The sequence below is a fragment of the Candida margitis genome, assembly GCF_024628925.1.
Source record: "Candida margitis strain CBS 14175 chromosome Unknown scaffold1, whole genome shotgun sequence".
NCBI classification, from domain to species: Eukaryota; Fungi; Ascomycota; class Pichiomycetes; order Serinales; family Debaryomycetaceae; genus Lodderomyces; species Lodderomyces margitis.
This window is the reverse complement of record NW_026261901.1, coordinates 534,904-552,084: the sequence shown is the minus strand read 5'-3', so window position 1 is coordinate 552,084 and position 17,181 is coordinate 534,904. Positions and strand designations below refer to the sequence as shown.

The window sequence follows — 17,181 nt, the reverse complement described above, 5'->3', positions numbered from 1 at the left end:
CCCTTTCAAATGTTCTTACAATGCTGTTTGAAAATTATATACCCCCTTTGGATCCAGCGATGGGGAATAACTCGCTAATATATCTACTGCAAAACAACATACCCATCAACTGTTCGGTTTACTCATTGACCAACGGCACCATCAAATTATTAGACCACTACAACCAAACATGGAACAATGCAACCAATCTTCATAAACTTCTTCCGGCATACTTTATCACAAACTGTTCCATTCCGCGTCTTATTGAGTTGGTTTCCCAGCAAGAAAACCTGACTTCTCTGCACTACCACCAGAATGGTAATTCGTTGGGAATCGATGGAAGTCCCTACAATGAACGAGACAATGGTGACACATTTATAGCTCTTCTTTTCACATTGTGCGGTTCGTGTGTTTCTTGTTGGATGTTGAGTTTGCTATTGTACTTGACCCCAAAGCATCGAAGAAAACCATGGTTGGCCCAAATAACAACAATATTCTATGCCATTGTCACCAGTGTGTTACTTGATAGACTCACAAAAGCGGCTGAAGTCGAGTACTACCATGATAATTTGGACATTATAAAATTGAACTGCAAACTCTATGACAACAACGTTTATCGAGTATTGATGATTTTGACGCAAGCATTCACTATGCTGTCTTGGTTTCAAATTATCCAACGATTGGTACGACTGAAGTACAAGTCATTTACCGCAATAGTTAATTTTATACTCATGGGAACATACATTGCCATTTACACATATTTCCAAGTAACGTTCACTACAAGAGACTATATAACTCATGAAATGCAAGATTTCACTTTGTACCACCGTTGGGATATTGCCGGCGTAACGCTGCGGCTACTTGTTGCATTTTGGTTTCTTGGAGTGCTTGCTTATTACACGACAGTCATGAAGAATCCACGCAAAATCTGCTACTCAAAGAAGTTGTTACCTTTAGCAATTTTAGTCTGGTCTTTATTCATCTTGGACATTGTCATCAATATTCTTCATGTTTCCCTATTTCGAATGAAGTGGTTGGTGAGAACATGGTTAGTCCTCATTCCCTATTTGATTGAAATCATTTTGCTTACTGTCATTTGGGAATGGATTTATAACATTTGGATTCTTGAAAAGAGGTATGAGCTTATGAATGTCCTAGGAAGGAGAATAAGCTATGAAGATATTGTTAGTTTTAAAAACAATGACTCGGCAAAGAAGAGTTCCAAGTTGGACACTCTCTTAGACTGGGTAATCAGTAAGATTACTGGTCAAACGACAATTAACCACGTTGAAGAAAGGTCAGACGATAGCTTGAAAGAGTACTTCACGCTGACTAACTCTGAGGGGTCTGTGGCTAGAACAAATTCGATCCCCCTACAGGATAGGGAAGAGAATTTAAGCGTGGGCCATACCACGCAAGAAGGAGTCGAAGGTGTTCAACTGTCTCATGATTCAGACCGTGCTGGACACGATTTTCATGAGAATGAAGCAACGAGGCAAACTGAAGGTGAAGGCCGCAGTCATGTATTTGATGGCGGAGATATGCATGACAGTCAGGGTGTCTCTGGAGAGATAGATGAGTATGACGATCAGTATGTAAACGATTATGACATGTGGAGTGACGAAGGTGGGGAGGTAGAATCCAGCGTGGACGACAATTTCAGACAAAGAAGTGTCGACAGGAGATCTAACGGTGGTGCTGGAAGGGGGTAGCTGGGGGCTCAAGGCTACTCAACGGGTATTTAGAGTTTATTTCGTAGAAAAATGTATTATTCGAATATTATAGACCTTTACATCGAATTGTAGTTTCATTTTTGTCAAACTTTGGATCCAAATTTAGAACTAAGTCATGAAAAGACTTCTATAACGTAAAGCTTTCGCCATTAGTACAGTCATAGTCCTAGTATCTTCATTCCCTTGCATCGTTAAACTAATACCAAATAGAGCTAAATCTATTATATATACTCTAATGTAAAGCGTGACGTTATTTTCACAATAGAGTTCGCAGATGTTCCAGAAATTTCTTTGTGTTCTATGAAATTCCTCTGTGATCTTTTCAAATCAGTTTTGTACCACTCTTTTAACAATCTACAGAAGTATCATTCACCTCTCCATAATCAGACATTTGAAGAAACATTGCTATAAATTTAATCAGGTTTTCGTCCATAGTATTCTACCCTTTTTTTCTGACTTTTTTCACATTCATACAACTGACAAAGCACAATCGCTACAAATTAAGAATGTTATCATCAAAAATAGTTAGAAATAGAGCACTAAGAACTGTTCCGAGCCTCCGCTTGACGCAGACATATTTGCCAGTGACAACAAAATGCTTATCGCAACCACAGCACAAGCAGTCATCACCACAGCCAACTCAGATGGTGGCAACTTCAATTCTACCACTGCATCAAAACACTGGCTCCTTGCATCAAATTAGAGGATTCCATTCTTCGGCACCTAGGTCATTGCAGATGCAACAAAATCCGGATGACCAGGATAATAGACCTGCATTGGAAAAGTTTGGTACTGATTTAACCCAATTGGCAAAGGATGGTAAGTTGGATCCAGTTCTAGGACGAGATGAAGAGATTCGCCGTACGATACAAATATTGTCTAGACGGACTAAGAACAATCCTATATTGGTGGGTAAAGCAGGTGTCGGTAAAACGGCAATCATGGAGGGTCTAGCTCAACGAATCATCAAAGGAGAAGTTCCCGAGTCAATGAAGGACAAGCACATCATTACATTGGATTTGGCGGGGATAATAAGTGGGGCCAAGTTTAGAGGAGATTTTGAAAGCAAGTTGAAATCCATTTTGAAAGAGGTTGAAGACAAACATGGACAAGTCATTTTATTCATTGACGAATTCCATTTATTAATGGGTTTGGGTAAAGCCGAAGGGTCTATCGATGCCAGTAACATGATCAAGCCGGCATTAGCTAGAGGTCAATTATCAATGTGTGGCGCGACTACTCTTGATGAGTATAGGAAATATGTTGAGAAAGATGCTGCGTTGGCTAGAAGATTTTCCCCAGTCCAAGTCAGTGAGCCTACTGTTGAAGACACAATCTCCATACTTCGAGGATTGAAGGAGAAATACGAAGTTCATCACGGGGTCAGAATTTTAGATTCAGCATTGGTTACTGCAGCCACGTATTCGAACAGATATATCACAGATAGATTTTTGCCCGACAAAGCAATTGATTTGGTAGACGAAGCTAGTTCGACATTAAGGTTGCAACATGAATCGAGACCAGATGCGGTGGCCAAGTTGGATCGTCAAATCATGACGATTGAGATCGAGTTGGAGTCCTTGCGCAAAGAAGAAGATCAGCTTTCAAAAGACAGAAGGATCAAGTTGGAAGAAGATTTAGAGGTTAAAAAGAAAGATCTTCAGGAGCTAACCAGACAGTGGGAGTCCGAGAAAAGGGTTATTGATGATGTAAAAGAAGCTAAATCAAAATTGGAGGAAGCTAGGCACGAGTTAGACCAGAGCCGGAGAGATGGTGATTATGCTACTGCATCGAGAATACAATACGCTGTAATCCCGGAGTTGCAATCCAAATTGCTCAAGTTGACACAGTCAGAGCAAGCTAGCAAATCCAGTAATCTTTTGCATGACTCTGTCACGTCAGATGATATTGCAGGAGTCATATCCAAAATGACTGGAATTCCTGTCAGTAGCTTATTGAAGGGTGACAAAGACAAGCTTTTAGATATGGAAGTGATTTTGAAACAGGAAGTTGTTGGTCAAGATGAGGCTATTCATGCTGTTTCAGATGCAGTCAGGTTGCAAAGAGCCGGTTTGACAAACGAAAACAGACCAATTGCTTCATTCATGTTCCTTGGTCCGACCGGTTGTGGTAAAACCGCTTTAACCAAAGCGTTGGCAGAGTTTCTTTTCAACGATGAAAACGCTATAGTCAGGTTTGACATGTCTGAATTCCAAGAAAAGCATTCCATCCTGAGATTGCTTTCCGCACCACCAGGATACGTTGGCTACGAAGAAGGGGGTGAATTAACGGAAGCTGTTAGAAGAAAACCATACAGTATAGTGTTGTTTGATGAGTTTGAGAAAGCTCATCCAGATATTGCAAAGGTGTTGTTGCAAGTGTTGGACGAAGGTTCATTAACAGACTCGCATGGTACAAAGGTTAGTTTCAAAAATACAATCATTATAATGACTTCCAACATTGGACAAGACATTTTATTGAACGACAAGAATACGCACGAAGATGGACATATTAATAAAGAGGTTAAACAGCAAGTGTTGGATAACTTGAAGCATTATTACCCACCTGAATTCTTGAACCGTTTGGACGACACACTAGTGTTTAATAGATTATCAAAGACGTCATTGAAAGATATTTTGGATATCAGATTGCGTGAGATTGATGACCGTTTGTTGGACAAACGTATAGTGTTGGAGATGACACAGCAAGCTAAGGAGTTGTTGATTGAACAAGGGTATAGTCCAGTGTATGGGGCAAGGCCTTTGAACAGGGTAATTCAAAAGAAATTGTTGAACCCACTTGCTATGCTTATGTTGAAGGGACAGATCCAAGAAGGTGAAGTTGCCAAGGTCGAAGATAAGGATAAGGATATATATGTCGTACCAAACCACAGTGAGGAATCGGTGGTGAAGGAAGAAGAAGACTACTATAGAAAGAAGGATCAGGATGAGTAAGTGAAAGCGTATAGGTTAGATCAAAGGATAATGAAAATTTATAATTGTAAAATTGTTTTAATTGCCTCCAAACACTCTATGGTCACAATCCCCTCCCCCTCCTGGGGTTCTCTGTTGCAACGCGGCGAAGTTGGACTAAATGATGTAATTGAATATTACACAAACTCGTTTTCCAACTGGTTCCTCTCTTATTGTATATACGAAATTTCATCTTTTGCCGGGGAGGTGGGTCAACAAAAAAATTTTACACCCTATATGTATAAAAAGGGGATTGAATTCCACTGAAACTGTTCATCCAATTGATTAATTGTTCTTCCCACACACTAAAATTTTTTAACAATGGTGAACTACAAAAACTGGATTGGAGAGATCAACGACGACACTAAAATCTCAAAGTTGTCTATTCCTGGTACGCACAATTCTGCTGCTTGTCACACAGCTTTACCTTCGGTGCAATGCCAAGGTGCTAGTGTTACCGAACAATTGGAACACGGGGTCAGGTTCCTTGATATCAGAGTCGGAAAATTATTCATTGGTGATAACAAAAAGGACTTGCAGGTTATCCATGGAAAGTTCCCGGTAAAGATTCCATTTCCCTTGAAATTGACGGAAGTATTGGAAGAAGTTTACAAATTCCTTGAACACAACAGAAGCGAGACTGTCATTGTTTCTATAAAACAGGAAGGTTCTGATGACTGGGATAATCAACAGGACGAGTTTGGAAAATTGATCTGGGATCACTACGTCAATCCAAACAAGGACAGATGGTACTTGAATACGGATATACCAAGAGTTAGGGACGCTCGTGGAAAAGCATTGCTATTCAGAAGATTCGGCGTCCAGGACGAGAACTTAAGGAACCAATTTGGTTTCGGTGCATCGTCATGGTCATACAACACCACCGACGACGACCGTGGTTCTTTTGTGGTTCAAGATTTTTGCGAAGTGCAATCGGCAGACGACTTGCCAAAGAAAATCCAATACGTCAAGGATTTGGCCAAAAAAGCACAAGACTATACAAATAATCACGATGATAAGTTGTTCCTCAACTTCACATCAGGCTCAAACTTTTTTGACCAAAATTGTTGGCCACAGCCTATCTCCGAGGCCATGATTAAAGGTAATATTCAAGAAACTTTCCATAAGGGTGTGGGAATTATCGTATTGGATTATGCTGAGGCAGAAAACTGGAAGATGGTTGAGGAGTTGGTTGACACAAACTTTTAGTAGGAATGAATTTGATTGTATTGCTTTATGAAGTTAGACGTAAGTGTAGGTTTTTGTATCTCTAAGTAGCTTTTGACCTTTTGGGCCGCCGATTCGCGCTCTATCAAAACAGAAATTTTTATAACCCCCCAGTATCGGTTTTGAAAACGATCAAGACAGAGAATGCTTCTATGCATAAGAGCTACAAGAGTGCTCATACGCCGTCCACTTCTTGCCACATTTATACGTCTACAGTCAAAGAAGCCAGACTACCTATCGAACATTAATGACGAAAAATTGCGCAAAATAATTGAAGGCACCAACCTCGGCCAGGAATCAAAACAAGAGAAGCTCGAAGAGGAACGAAAGAAATTGGAAAAGGAGAGGGAAGTGTCGAGGAAATTGAAAGCAAAGGAAAGGGAAGAGGAGGAAAAGCGAAAGGCGGAGGATCGTGAAGCTGAACTTTCCAAGGTTAATAAAAAACACGAAGCGAATTTCAGTACTACCGATTCAGGAAAACTTAAAGGGGTAGATGAAGAAGTCCACGACAAGACTGTAAAGAATAAGGAGAAGGGTACTCAACAAAAATTGAGAGTGGAAGATAAAATTATTGCCAGTACCGAGGATGCAATTGATGAATCAGATATACCAAATTTAGCCAAAGAAATAAATGAAACAATCCAGGAAGAAATTGGAGACTTGCCTTCACAGAAAGCAAAGCAGCAAAGTCAGCTTGCAAAGAAGGTATCACACTATTTAGATTCGGCACATGATACAATACTTACAGTGACCAGAGCGTTGAATGATGTCACTGGCTACTCGGCAATAGAGCGATTGAAGAAATCCATTCAGAATCAAGAAGAAGACTTGAAGAAGGCGAAAGAGGAGGTTAAAAAGTGTAAATTGGATTATAGTGACGCTATCCAGAAACGATCACATTCGCAGCGAGAGGTTAACGAATTGCTAACGCGAAAGCACAATTGGTCGCTGCAGGATTTGGAAAGATTTACAGAATTGTACCGCAACGACCATGAAAACGAGAATAATGAACAAAAGTGTGAGCAGAAGTTGCAGGATGTTGAACTGAAGGTGGATGGAATCCAGCTTAAGTTGACCCAGCTGATATTGACGAGATACCACGAGGAACAAATATGGTCCGATAAAATAAGAAGGTCTTCCACGTGGGGCACTTGGATATTGATGGGCCTTAACGTCTTGTTGTTTGTCTTTGCTACATTTATCGTTGAACCGTGGAAGAGAGCGAAATTAGTGAAAGGATTTGAGGACAAAGTAAAGAATGTTCTTGTTGGAATCAGTCAACAGAACGAACAGATTTTGGAGCCGATAATAGAACAGTTAGAACAGGATGACGGGGATGTTAGCAAACAAAGCAAGGAGCAGTCAAAACTAAATTACAACGAGACAGAAAGTGAAACTGGCATCGATTCATTGTCAAATTTTCATTTCAAACTCTTTGCCAGTCAATTACCTACCTTGAAGGAAGTCTGTGTACGAAATTACAAGGCCATTATGTCACCTCAAGTTAAGTCACTAGAACTAGATAAATTCGAGTTTGGTGTATACACAGCGGTGATTAGCGTAGTCGCTTGCGGTCTTGGCTCCATTATCACTCTACTTTGTAAATAGATGTTTATAGAATGCCAAGAATAGAATAATTACAGAAAGATTAATCCATAGCCTCTTAAGTGCTTCTTTCCCGTATTCTTCGTTCATACAGACTTTCATTTCCCTTATTGCACTGATATTTGCCATTCGCACGACACATATACAATTTTGGTGCAAAAGAAAAAAAATCAACTTTCTCGCGCTACATATTCTTCAACACAATTGAGATTTGCCACTACATTAAACCTATTGATCGTCAAACTCATTGGAGTCCTCCACCCCACTACAACAGCAGAAGATAAAACATGGACGGAAGTACTGATATATTTTTACGTCATAAGTCCTTATTGAAGGAGCTAGACTTGATAAAGATACAAGAGGAGTACATAAAAGATGAACAGCGTCATTTGAAACGTGAATTAATTCGAGCACAAGAAGAGGTGAAGAGAATTAAATCGGTGCCTTTGGTAATTGGTCAATTCTTGGAGCCTATAGATGAAAATACCGGTATCGTTTCATCGACAACGGGGTCAAACTACGTTGTGCGTATTTTATCCACATTGGACCGTGAATTGTTGAAGCCATCGTCGTCAGTCGCATTACACCGTCATTCCAACGCATTGGTCGACATTTTACCACCCGAAGCTGACTCTTCTATCTCTATTGTTGGAGATAATGAAAAGCCTGATGTGACGTATGCTGATATTGGTGGTCTAGATATGCAAAAGCAAGAAATTGTTGAGTCTGTCGAGTTGCCATTGGAACAATCACATTTGTATAGCCAAATTGGTATAGACCCACCTCGCGGTGTATTGTTGTATGGTCCACCAGGTACTGGTAAGACAATGTTGGTCAAAGCTGTCGCCAATGCCACCAAGGCCTCGTTTATAAGAATCAATGGTTCCGAGTTTGTTCAAAAGTATCTCGGTGAAGGTCCACGTATGGTGAGAGATGTGTTTAGATTGGCCAGAGAAAATTCACCAGCCATCATTTTCATTGATGAGATTGATGCAATTGCAACGAAAAGATTTGATGCCCAAACTGGTGCTGATCGTGAAGTGCAGAGAATCTTGTTGGAGTTGTTGAACCAGATGGATGGGTTTGACCAAACGTCGAATGTCAAGGTGATTATGGCAACGAACAGAGCCGACACATTAGATCCTGCATTGTTGAGACCGGGTAGATTGGACAGAAAGATTGAGTTCCCAAACTTGAAAGACAGAAGGGAAAGAAGGTTGATTTTCACAACTATAGCATCAAAGATGTCCTTGGCTCCAGAGGTGGACTTGGACTCGCTTATAATAAGGAATGATCCGTTATCGGGTGCTGTAATAGCGGCTATTATGCAAGAAGCTGGTTTAAGGGCTGTGAGAAAGAATAGATATATGATTTTGCAGAATGATTTGGAAGAGGCTTACAGCTCACAAGTGAAGACGGGAACTGAGCATGACAAATTTGAGTTCTATAAATAAATTATACATAATAAAACATTTGTCTTCTCCAAACAGATTCTTGTCTATATGATTAACTCGTAAATGCCCAAGCCTAATTGGAAATTCGACCAGTCTATATGATCTAAATCGATGTGGTAGGTGTAGTTGTAAACTGGTTTAAAGCGAGTAGCGTTGAAATTATGAAACGAAGCAACTGGAGTAATAATGTACGTAGGTTGGTCTCTTCTGTACAAAAATGCTTCGACATGATCCAAGTCCAGTCCCATTGCATCAATTAAAGTAAAGTCTTTGGTACTACTCCTGACACCATCTAGTGTCACGGTTTCAACTGAACGACTTGCCAAGAACCAAGATGGAGGCGAGTAAGTGTGCCACCAAACATGAGTGCCTTTTAGATTGTTCTCTTGTATAAAGCTTAGTACAGGCACGACTCCCCCCTGGTGAAAGACGCCCATTAACAAACACATTATCAAGTTGAATAAATACCACAAGTAAACTAGGAAAGGAGATATCCATTTTTGGGTCAAGTCAAAGCAACAACAGCATAATGGTAAAAGCGGAATGAGAAATCGAAGTTCTTGATGTGGGACAATTGAAAGAAATAGAAGGCCACTTGCAATTGATGAAAATGCAGTTGTTTTCCAATACCTTTTGGAAATAATGAATAATAAACCTGGGCCGAGAATTTGGGGCAAATTGACTAGTAAATGTGTATACCACGGGTGTAAACCATGTAATTCCAAATTGTCAACGTTCACATTATAAAGCAAATTGTTCAATGGTGTGATAACAAACTGTTGTGATTGATACATCTGAGTGTCAAATAGTACAAATACCATGGATGGTAAAATAAACCCAAATATCAAAGGAATGAGCGATAGTGCATGACTAGTAAAATACTTGAGCACAAACCAACCAGGGAGAATCAAAAAGGCCGGAAATGTAATTCTATTGAAGATTCCAATCGATACCAACACTCCTAAAGAAAATATAGAAGTGATTTTATTGACATCATGCAAGTCTCGATTCTCCTCAATATATCTTAAATCATCAATGATGTAAATTGTAGAAATCAATAACACAGTCTCGACACTATTTGAAAACAAATGGTTTTGGAAAACCAAAGTAACGAATGAAGTCAGTGTGAAGAATATAGCCTTGATTCGTTCATGTTTTATGGGTAACATCCAGTACAAGCAAAAATCAGTGACTAACCAACTGATTAGACAATTTTGCAATCGAAGAATATACCAAATTTGTATTGGGGATAAGCTCAAATTTAGTACTTTAATCAAGTATAAAACTGGACTATATATGAGGTATAATGGACCGTAGCTTCTAGCTGGAGCAGTGCTACTGAATTCCCATGGTATATTGGTTTCAACCCCTAGTATTTTGTTTGCAAGAACTTCTAGCGACTGGAAATGTTCATCGGGATGTATGTACGAGTTTGATAATGTGAATACGATCCGTAGTGGGATCGTTAGTACATAGATGTTTCTCCAATTGATGATATTTATCATTTATATGTGGAGAGGCATTGAGAGCTGTAACCAGAAGTTTTTTTCTTATTTTTTCAGACGCGTTTAGTATGCCCCATACGAAATCAATGGAAAGTAGGTACAGGGGGGGGAGGGGGGGGATATAAGTTTGAACGATTACCCTCATAGTGTATGTTTACAAGCAAGGAAGAGTAGTTATCCGTATCGTCAAGTCAAGAACCTTTCGGTAAGAATCTTGGTGTGTTTGATCTAAAGAAGTAATGCACAAACTAAGTGAATCTACTCTGTGTGTAGAGAGTTGAAAAATATCTCTGGTGACATTGATCCCTTATCATAGTCAATGTAGAGTTCTACTGTACTGATACTGCTGTTGGAGCTGATTTGGCTAGGGGGGGGGGCTATACACATGCTTTAGGCTTGCTAAATTGATCCAACATTCCATTAAGAAGTGTCATGACCTTTAGTAGTCTCTTAGAATCATCTACTTGTGTTATCGAAATTTGAACTGTTCCAGGTGAATAAGCTGAGTAAGTTGAGTAAAGCTGAGTAGAGTTGAGATTCCGTGGAAATACGTGCCAATAGTTTATCCGGTAGCTTTCGGAGTTTCTATTTTGTTTCGCATCGCACACGCACACATCTACATCAATCAAAAGTCGAGTCCGAAAAGTCAATGTAAAAGAGAAGGTCACAAAACAGAAATTGATTGATTTCATTGGACAAGAGGGTGTGCAAATTTCATAACTCCGAAGTAGAGTTAAGGGGGAGGTAAATAACAGCTGAGAGTGACAGAGTAAGCACCTCAGTCAATACACCAGCATATCTGCTACAGCTACGGCTCATAGAGTCCACATCTCATGCTTCATGTTGTTCATTAGTAAACTCCAGTATCCATAGCATTAGTCTCTTGTCGTTGAGATATTATTTTACCACCTATATTGTGATACATTAATATTGGGAGAGAAAAATAAAAATAGTGAGAATGAGAATGAGAATGAGTGAGTACTAAAAAGTTTAAAGAATGAAAGAAAAAAAAAAAAATCTCATTGAAAGGTTCACCGAATTCTTCATCTTGAGATATTTATTCAATTTCCCAATTCCCAACCTCAAAATTTACAATCATAAACAGAAGCAATGTTGAGACAAATTGCTAAATCTATTCCACTCAGATCAGCCACAGGCCCATCTTTAACCAGATCATACATTGCTGGTCAATTCACCGGTAAGAAGAAGGAAAACGGTAACTACACCGTTACCTTGATTGAAGGTGATGGTATTGGACCAGAAATTTCACAAGCAGTTAAGGACATCTACGCTGCTGCTAATGTGCCAATCGAATGGGAGCCAGTTGATGTTACTCCATTGTTGATTGATGGAAAGACTACTTTGCCTCAAGAAGCTGTCGACTCGGTAAATAGAAACTTGGTTGCTTTGAAGGGTCCATTGGCCACACCAGTTGGTAAGGGTCACACTTCAATGAACTTGACTTTGAGAAGAACCTTCAACTTGTTTGCCAACGTCAGACCATGTAAATCTATTGTTGGTTACGACACACCATACAAGAACGTTGATACCGTTTTGATCAGAGAAAACACCGAGGGTGAATACTCTGGTATTGAACACACTATTGTTCCAGGTGTCGTTCAATCAATCAAATTGATCACTAAACCTGCCTCTGAAAAAGTTATTAGATATGCTTTTGAATACGCCAAGTCAATCAACAAGCCACACGTTTTGGTTGTTCACAAGGCTTCAATCATGAAATTGTCTGATGGTTTGTTTGTCAACACTGCTAAAGAAATTGGTCAAGAATACCCAGACGTCAAATTGGACTACGAATTGTTGGACAACACTTCATTGAGATTGACTCAAGACCCAGGTTTGTACAAGGATGTTGTTATGGTTATGCCTAACTTGTATGGTGATATCATGTCCGATTTGTCTTCTGGTTTGATTGGTGGTTTGGGTTTGACTCCATCTGGTAACATGGGTAACACTGTTTCTATTTTCGAAGCTGTCCACGGTTCAGCTCCAGACATTGCTGGTAAAGGATTGGCTAACCCAACTGCTTTGTTGTTGTCATCATGTATGATGTTGAGACACATGTCCATGCACAGTGATGCTGACAAGATTGAATCAGCTGTCTTGAAGACCATTGCTTCTGGTCCACAAAACAGAACTGGTGACTTGAAGGGTACTGCTACTACTACACACTTTACGGAAGAAGTTATCAAGAACTTGTAAAACATTCAAGTGGGTAACCTATTTAGATGTTTAAGTACAATACACGTATATTTACAGAATACACTACTATAGAATAAGCTTATCTAGTTTTATTGACAAGATCAACTCTTCCAATATCTTGTTTGTACCTTCAACAATTGCCTCATGCTCCACTTTATGCACCCTTTCTTCATATTCTTCCAATGTCTCACCCTTTTTCAAATCCAATTTCTTCACCAAAATGGGCTCACCACGATCTACTTCAGCTATAACTTTGTGAATCATGACCCCTCCCTCGGTAATCTCACCATCTTGGCCAGCTTTCCAACAACGATCGATAGCATGTGTACCATCGAAAGCTCCAGGTAAGGCTGGGTGAAGGTTAATAATAGTAATTCCTGCTTCCTCCAATGGCTTCAACACTGAAGGAGCTAAAATCAACATCCAACCTGCGCAAACAATCAAATCTGGCTTGGTGTAGTCTGTTTCCTCTTTTGATTTGTCCACCGACCCATATATTAAAAGATTGGCTAAGTCAACGTTAAACTGCTCTCTTTTCGCTTTTCTCTCGTCTGTTTTCTCCTTGGGAATTCCCTTATAGTAGTCTTTCAAGGCATGAACCTTTGTTGGGATCTTGCTCTTCTCAGCTCTAGTTAAACCATAAGCGGTGCTCGACGACGAGATGACCTGATTTATTTCGCCGTTGGGCAAATTACCATCCAGCTGAGCATCTATCAATGCTTGCAAATTTGTTCCAGAACCTGATATTAATACAGTGATGTTCAATGGCATCGTCAATGTAGAGAGAGAGAGATGTGTGCTTAGTATTGTAACCTAATTTAAATTTCGATAAATTCGATATTGATATTGACTCTGCTCCTAATGTCGTGTCGTGACAGCTACATTTCTGTCACTAAATCTGTTCTCCTCGTTTTTCCATTGGTAAGTAGTAGTAGTGTACTTCGTGTCTCTTTTAGGTTTTGTTTTCTATCCAAGGGTACACTACCTACTCATTCCAAAGTCACTTTAAAATTTTTCTTCTCTCTCATTTCAGAATTTTTCTCATTTACATAACCTTTTTCCCCCCTTCCCCTTCTCAACTCATTGGATTTAACACCATAATAAAAACTACAAGATGGGTATGTTTTTTTGAATTAAATGAAAGGGTATGACAGGAACCTGGATTTTACATCGATTGAGCTATAGGAGCAATTAGACTTGACGTTTTCTTAACGTCTTCTGCTGTCTCCATGTGGCTAACCAAAGGATGAAAATTTTTTTTCTTTACTTTTTGCTCCCAAAATTTTTTGATGGGCTGTCCCCTTGTTGGCAAAACCAATTCACGACGACAATGTTACTAACTATTATTCAGTTGCTTTCACTATTGAACAAATCCGTGACTTGATGGACAAAGTTGCCAATGTGCGTAACATGTCCGTCATCGCTCACGTCGATCACGGTAAATCTACTTTGACCGATTCATTGGTCCAAAAGGCCGGTATTATTTCTGCCGGTAAGGCTGGTGAAGCCAGATTTATGGATACCAGAAAGGATGAACAAGAAAGAGGTATCACCATTAAATCTACTGCCATCTCATTGTATGCTGCTATGACCGATGAAGATGTCAAAGACATTAAACAAAAGACTGAAGGTAACTCATTCTTGATCAACTTGATTGATTCACCAGGTCACGTTGATTTCTCATCAGAAGTCACTGCTGCTTTGAGAGTCACTGATGGTGCTTTGGTTGTCGTTGATACCGTTGAAGGTGTCTGTGTCCAAACCGAAACTGTCTTGAGACAAGCTTTGGGTGAAAGAATTAAGCCAGTTGTTATCATTAACAAGGTTGACAGAGCTTTGTTGGAATTGCAAGTCACCAAGGAAGATTTGTACCAATCTTTTGCCAGAACTGTTGAATCCGTTAACGTTATCATCTCCACCTACGTTGACCCAGTTTTGGGTGATGCTCAAGTTTTCCCAGACAAGGGAACTGTTGCTTTCGGTTCCGGTTTGCACGGTTGGGCTTTCACTGTCAGACAATTTGCTACCAAGTACTCCAAGAAGTTTGGTGTTGACAGATCCAAGATGATGGAAAGATTGTGGGGAGACTCATACTTTAACCCAAAGACCAAGAAGTGGACCAACAAGGACAAGGATGCTGATGGAAAGCCATTGGAAAGAGCTTTCAACATGTTTGTCTTGGACCCAATCTTTAGATTGTTTGCTGCCATCATGAACTTCAAGAAGGATGAAATTCCAGTCTTGTTGGAAAAATTGGAAATCAACTTGAAATCCGATGAAAAAGAATTGGAAGGTAAGGCTTTGTTGAAGGTTGTTATGAGAAAATTCTTGCCAGCTGCTGATGCTTTGTTGGAAATGATTGTCTTGCACTTGCCATCTCCAGTCACTGCTCAACACTACAGAGCTGAAACTTTGTACGAAGGTCCATCCGATGATGCCATCTGTAATGCTATCAGAAACTGTGACCCTAAGTCTGATTTGATGTTGTACGTCTCCAAGATGGTTCCAACTTCCGATAAGGGTAGATTCTACGCTTTCGGTAGAGTCTTTGCTGGTACTGTTAAATCTGGTCAAAAGGTTAGAATCCAAGGTCCAAACTATCAAGTTGGTAAGAAGGAAGATTTGTTCATCAAATCTATCCAAAGAACTGTTTTGATGATGGGAAGAAACGTTGAACAAATCGATGACTGTCCAGCTGGTAACATTGTTGGTTTGGTTGGTATTGATCAATTCTTGTTGAAATCAGGTACCATCACCACCAGTGAATCTGCCCACAACTTGAAGGTCATGAAATTCTCAGTCTCACCAGTTGTGCAAGTTGCTGTTGAAGTTAAGAATGCTAACGATTTGCCAAAATTGGTTGAAGGTTTGAAGAGATTGTCCAAATCCGATCCATGTGTTATGACCTCTATGAACGAGTCCGGTGAACACATTGTTGCTGCTACCGGTGAATTGCACTTGGAAATTTGTTTGTCAGATTTGGAAAATGACCACGCTGGTGTCCCAATTAGAGTCTCACCACCAGTTGTTTCTTACAGAGAAACTGTTGAAGCCGAATCATCAATGGTTGCTTTGTCTAAGTCACCAAACAAGCATAACAGAATCTATGTTAAAGCTCAACCAATTGACGAAGAAGTCTCATTGGATATTGAAAACGGTGTTATCAACCCAAGAGATGATTTCAAGGCTAGAGCTAGAATCTTGGCTGACAAGCACGGATGGGATGTCACCGATGCTAGAAAGATTTGGTGTTTCGGTCCAGATGGTAACGGTCCTAACTTGGTTGTTGACCAAACTAAGGCTGTTCAATACTTGAACGAAATCAAAGATTCAGTTGTTGCTGCCTTCCAATGGGCTACTAAAGAAGGTCCAATCTTTGGTGAAAACTGTAGATCAGTTAGAATTAACATTTTGGATGTTACCTTGCATGCTGATGCTATCCACAGAGGTGGTGGTCAAATCATTCCAACCATGAGAAGAGTTACCTACGCTTCTATGTTGTTGGCTGAGCCAGCTATCCAAGAACCAGTTTTCTTGGTTGAAATCCAATGTCCAGAAAACGCCATTGGTGGTATTTACTCAGTCTTGAACAAGAAGAGAGGTCAAGTCGTCTCTGAAGAACAAAGACCAGGTACTCCATTGTTTACTGTTAAGGCTTACTTGCCAGTTAACGAATCTTTTGGTTTCACTGGTGAATTGAGACAAGCTACTGGTGGTCAAGCTTTCCCACAATTGATCTTTGACCATTGGGCCATCTTGAATGGTGATGTCAAGGACCCATCTTCCAAACCAGGTTTGATTGTTAAGGAAAAGAGAGAAAGACAAGGTTTGAAACCAGAAGTTCCAGACTACACAGAATACTACGATAAGTTGTAAGCTTAGTGTATATTTATCGAACCTTCAATTAGTTATTTAGTAAAGTAAAGGAAGTATATGTGAAAGATTGTTATACAGGCGTGAAGTAATGGAAGGCGTTAGTCTGTTTGTATTTATGGGTTAGCTAGATATTGTTACAAAGAGTATGACCAAGCCGTACCTCCAGTTAAGGTAAAAACACTTCAAGCATCTCTGTTCCTTATTGTTCTTAAACAACCATGTGTTGCTAAGAACAGAGGAGCTAATTGGGTCACTTGTATGTTAGCCGTATCGGCAGTAAACAGTAGTCTTTGACTAGACAAATGCACGATTGTTAAAAAAAAGTAAGAGAGCAATACAACCGGGCTGCCCATTCCTTTCCCAAAAAAAAAAGAACAATGATAAGAAGACGGTGTGGGGATTTTGAGGATCCCACATGATTGCTATTGCTGTCTGGTGATTATAAATGAGTAAAACCCAGGGGTTTTCCTACTGACTTCAAGTTCAATCGAGGGTGATATGAAGAGAACTGGGTATGGGGTATAGATCCGTCGTCTACTTGATTTATTCTTGCGTGAGGGAATTTCGGAATTAATAGTTAATGATTCTCTGTTGTTTTAATAACCGACGG

General features: G+C 39.8%; 7 protein-coding genes across 7 annotated transcripts; 5 read left to right on the top strand and 2 right to left on the bottom strand. All coding sequences in view use genetic code 12, as the record gives it.

Annotated features, from left to right (window-relative positions):
• Nucleotides 1-59: 59 nt before the first annotated feature.
• Nucleotides 60-1,691, top strand: DFG16 (Dfg16p; the record flags this gene model as incomplete). Its single annotated transcript, XM_051817189.1, has 1 exon — nt 60-1,691. One exon carries the CDS (start codon nt 60-62, stop codon nt 1,689-1,691), a length of 1,632 nt encoding a protein of 543 aa, XP_051669635.1.
• A 527-nt stretch (nt 1,692-2,218) lies between these two features.
• Nucleotides 2,219-4,666, top strand: HSP78 (chaperone ATPase; the record flags this gene model as incomplete). The annotated part of the gene is made up of 1 exon (XM_051817188.1): nt 2,219-4,666. One exon carries the CDS (start codon nt 2,219-2,221, stop codon nt 4,664-4,666), a length of 2,448 nt encoding a protein of 815 aa, XP_051669634.1.
• Nucleotides 4,667-5,005: 339 nt separating this feature from the next.
• Nucleotides 5,006-8,970, top strand: PR26 (proteasome regulatory particle base subunit; the record flags this gene model as incomplete). Its single annotated transcript, XM_051817187.1, has 3 exons — nt 5,006-5,863; nt 6,128-7,462; nt 7,840-8,970. 3 exons carry the CDS (start codon nt 5,006-5,008, stop codon nt 8,968-8,970), a joined length of 3,324 nt encoding a protein of 1,107 aa, XP_051669633.1.
• Nucleotides 8,971-9,014: 44 nt separating this feature from the next.
• On the bottom strand, nt 9,015-10,475 carry SMP3 (glycosylphosphatidylinositol-alpha 1,2 mannosyltransferase; the record flags this gene model as incomplete). Its single annotated transcript, XM_051817186.1, has 2 exons — nt 9,015-9,340; nt 9,683-10,475. 2 exons carry the CDS (start codon nt 10,473-10,475, stop codon nt 9,015-9,017), a joined length of 1,119 nt encoding a protein of 372 aa, XP_051669632.1.
• A 1,110-nt stretch (nt 10,476-11,585) lies between these two features.
• IDH2 (isocitrate dehydrogenase (NAD(+))) lies at nt 11,586-12,695 on the top strand (the record flags this gene model as incomplete). Its single annotated transcript, XM_051817185.1, has 1 exon — nt 11,586-12,695. The coding sequence occupies one exon, from the start codon at nt 11,586-11,588 to the stop codon at nt 12,693-12,695; it is 1,110 nt and encodes a 369-aa protein (XP_051669631.1).
• Nucleotides 12,696-12,761: 66 nt separating this feature from the next.
• ADE8 (phosphoribosylglycinamide formyltransferase) lies at nt 12,762-13,466 on the bottom strand (the record flags this gene model as incomplete). Its single annotated transcript, XM_051817184.1, has 1 exon — nt 12,762-13,466. The coding sequence occupies one exon, from the start codon at nt 13,464-13,466 to the stop codon at nt 12,762-12,764; it is 705 nt and encodes a 234-aa protein (XP_051669630.1).
• A 343-nt stretch (nt 13,467-13,809) lies between these two features.
• EFT2 (elongation factor 2) lies at nt 13,810-16,571 on the top strand (the record flags this gene model as incomplete). Its single annotated transcript, XM_051817183.1, has 2 exons — nt 13,810-13,813; nt 14,047-16,571. 2 exons carry the CDS (start codon nt 13,810-13,812, stop codon nt 16,569-16,571), a joined length of 2,529 nt encoding a protein of 842 aa, XP_051669629.1.
• Nucleotides 16,572-17,181: the final 610 nt, after the last annotated feature.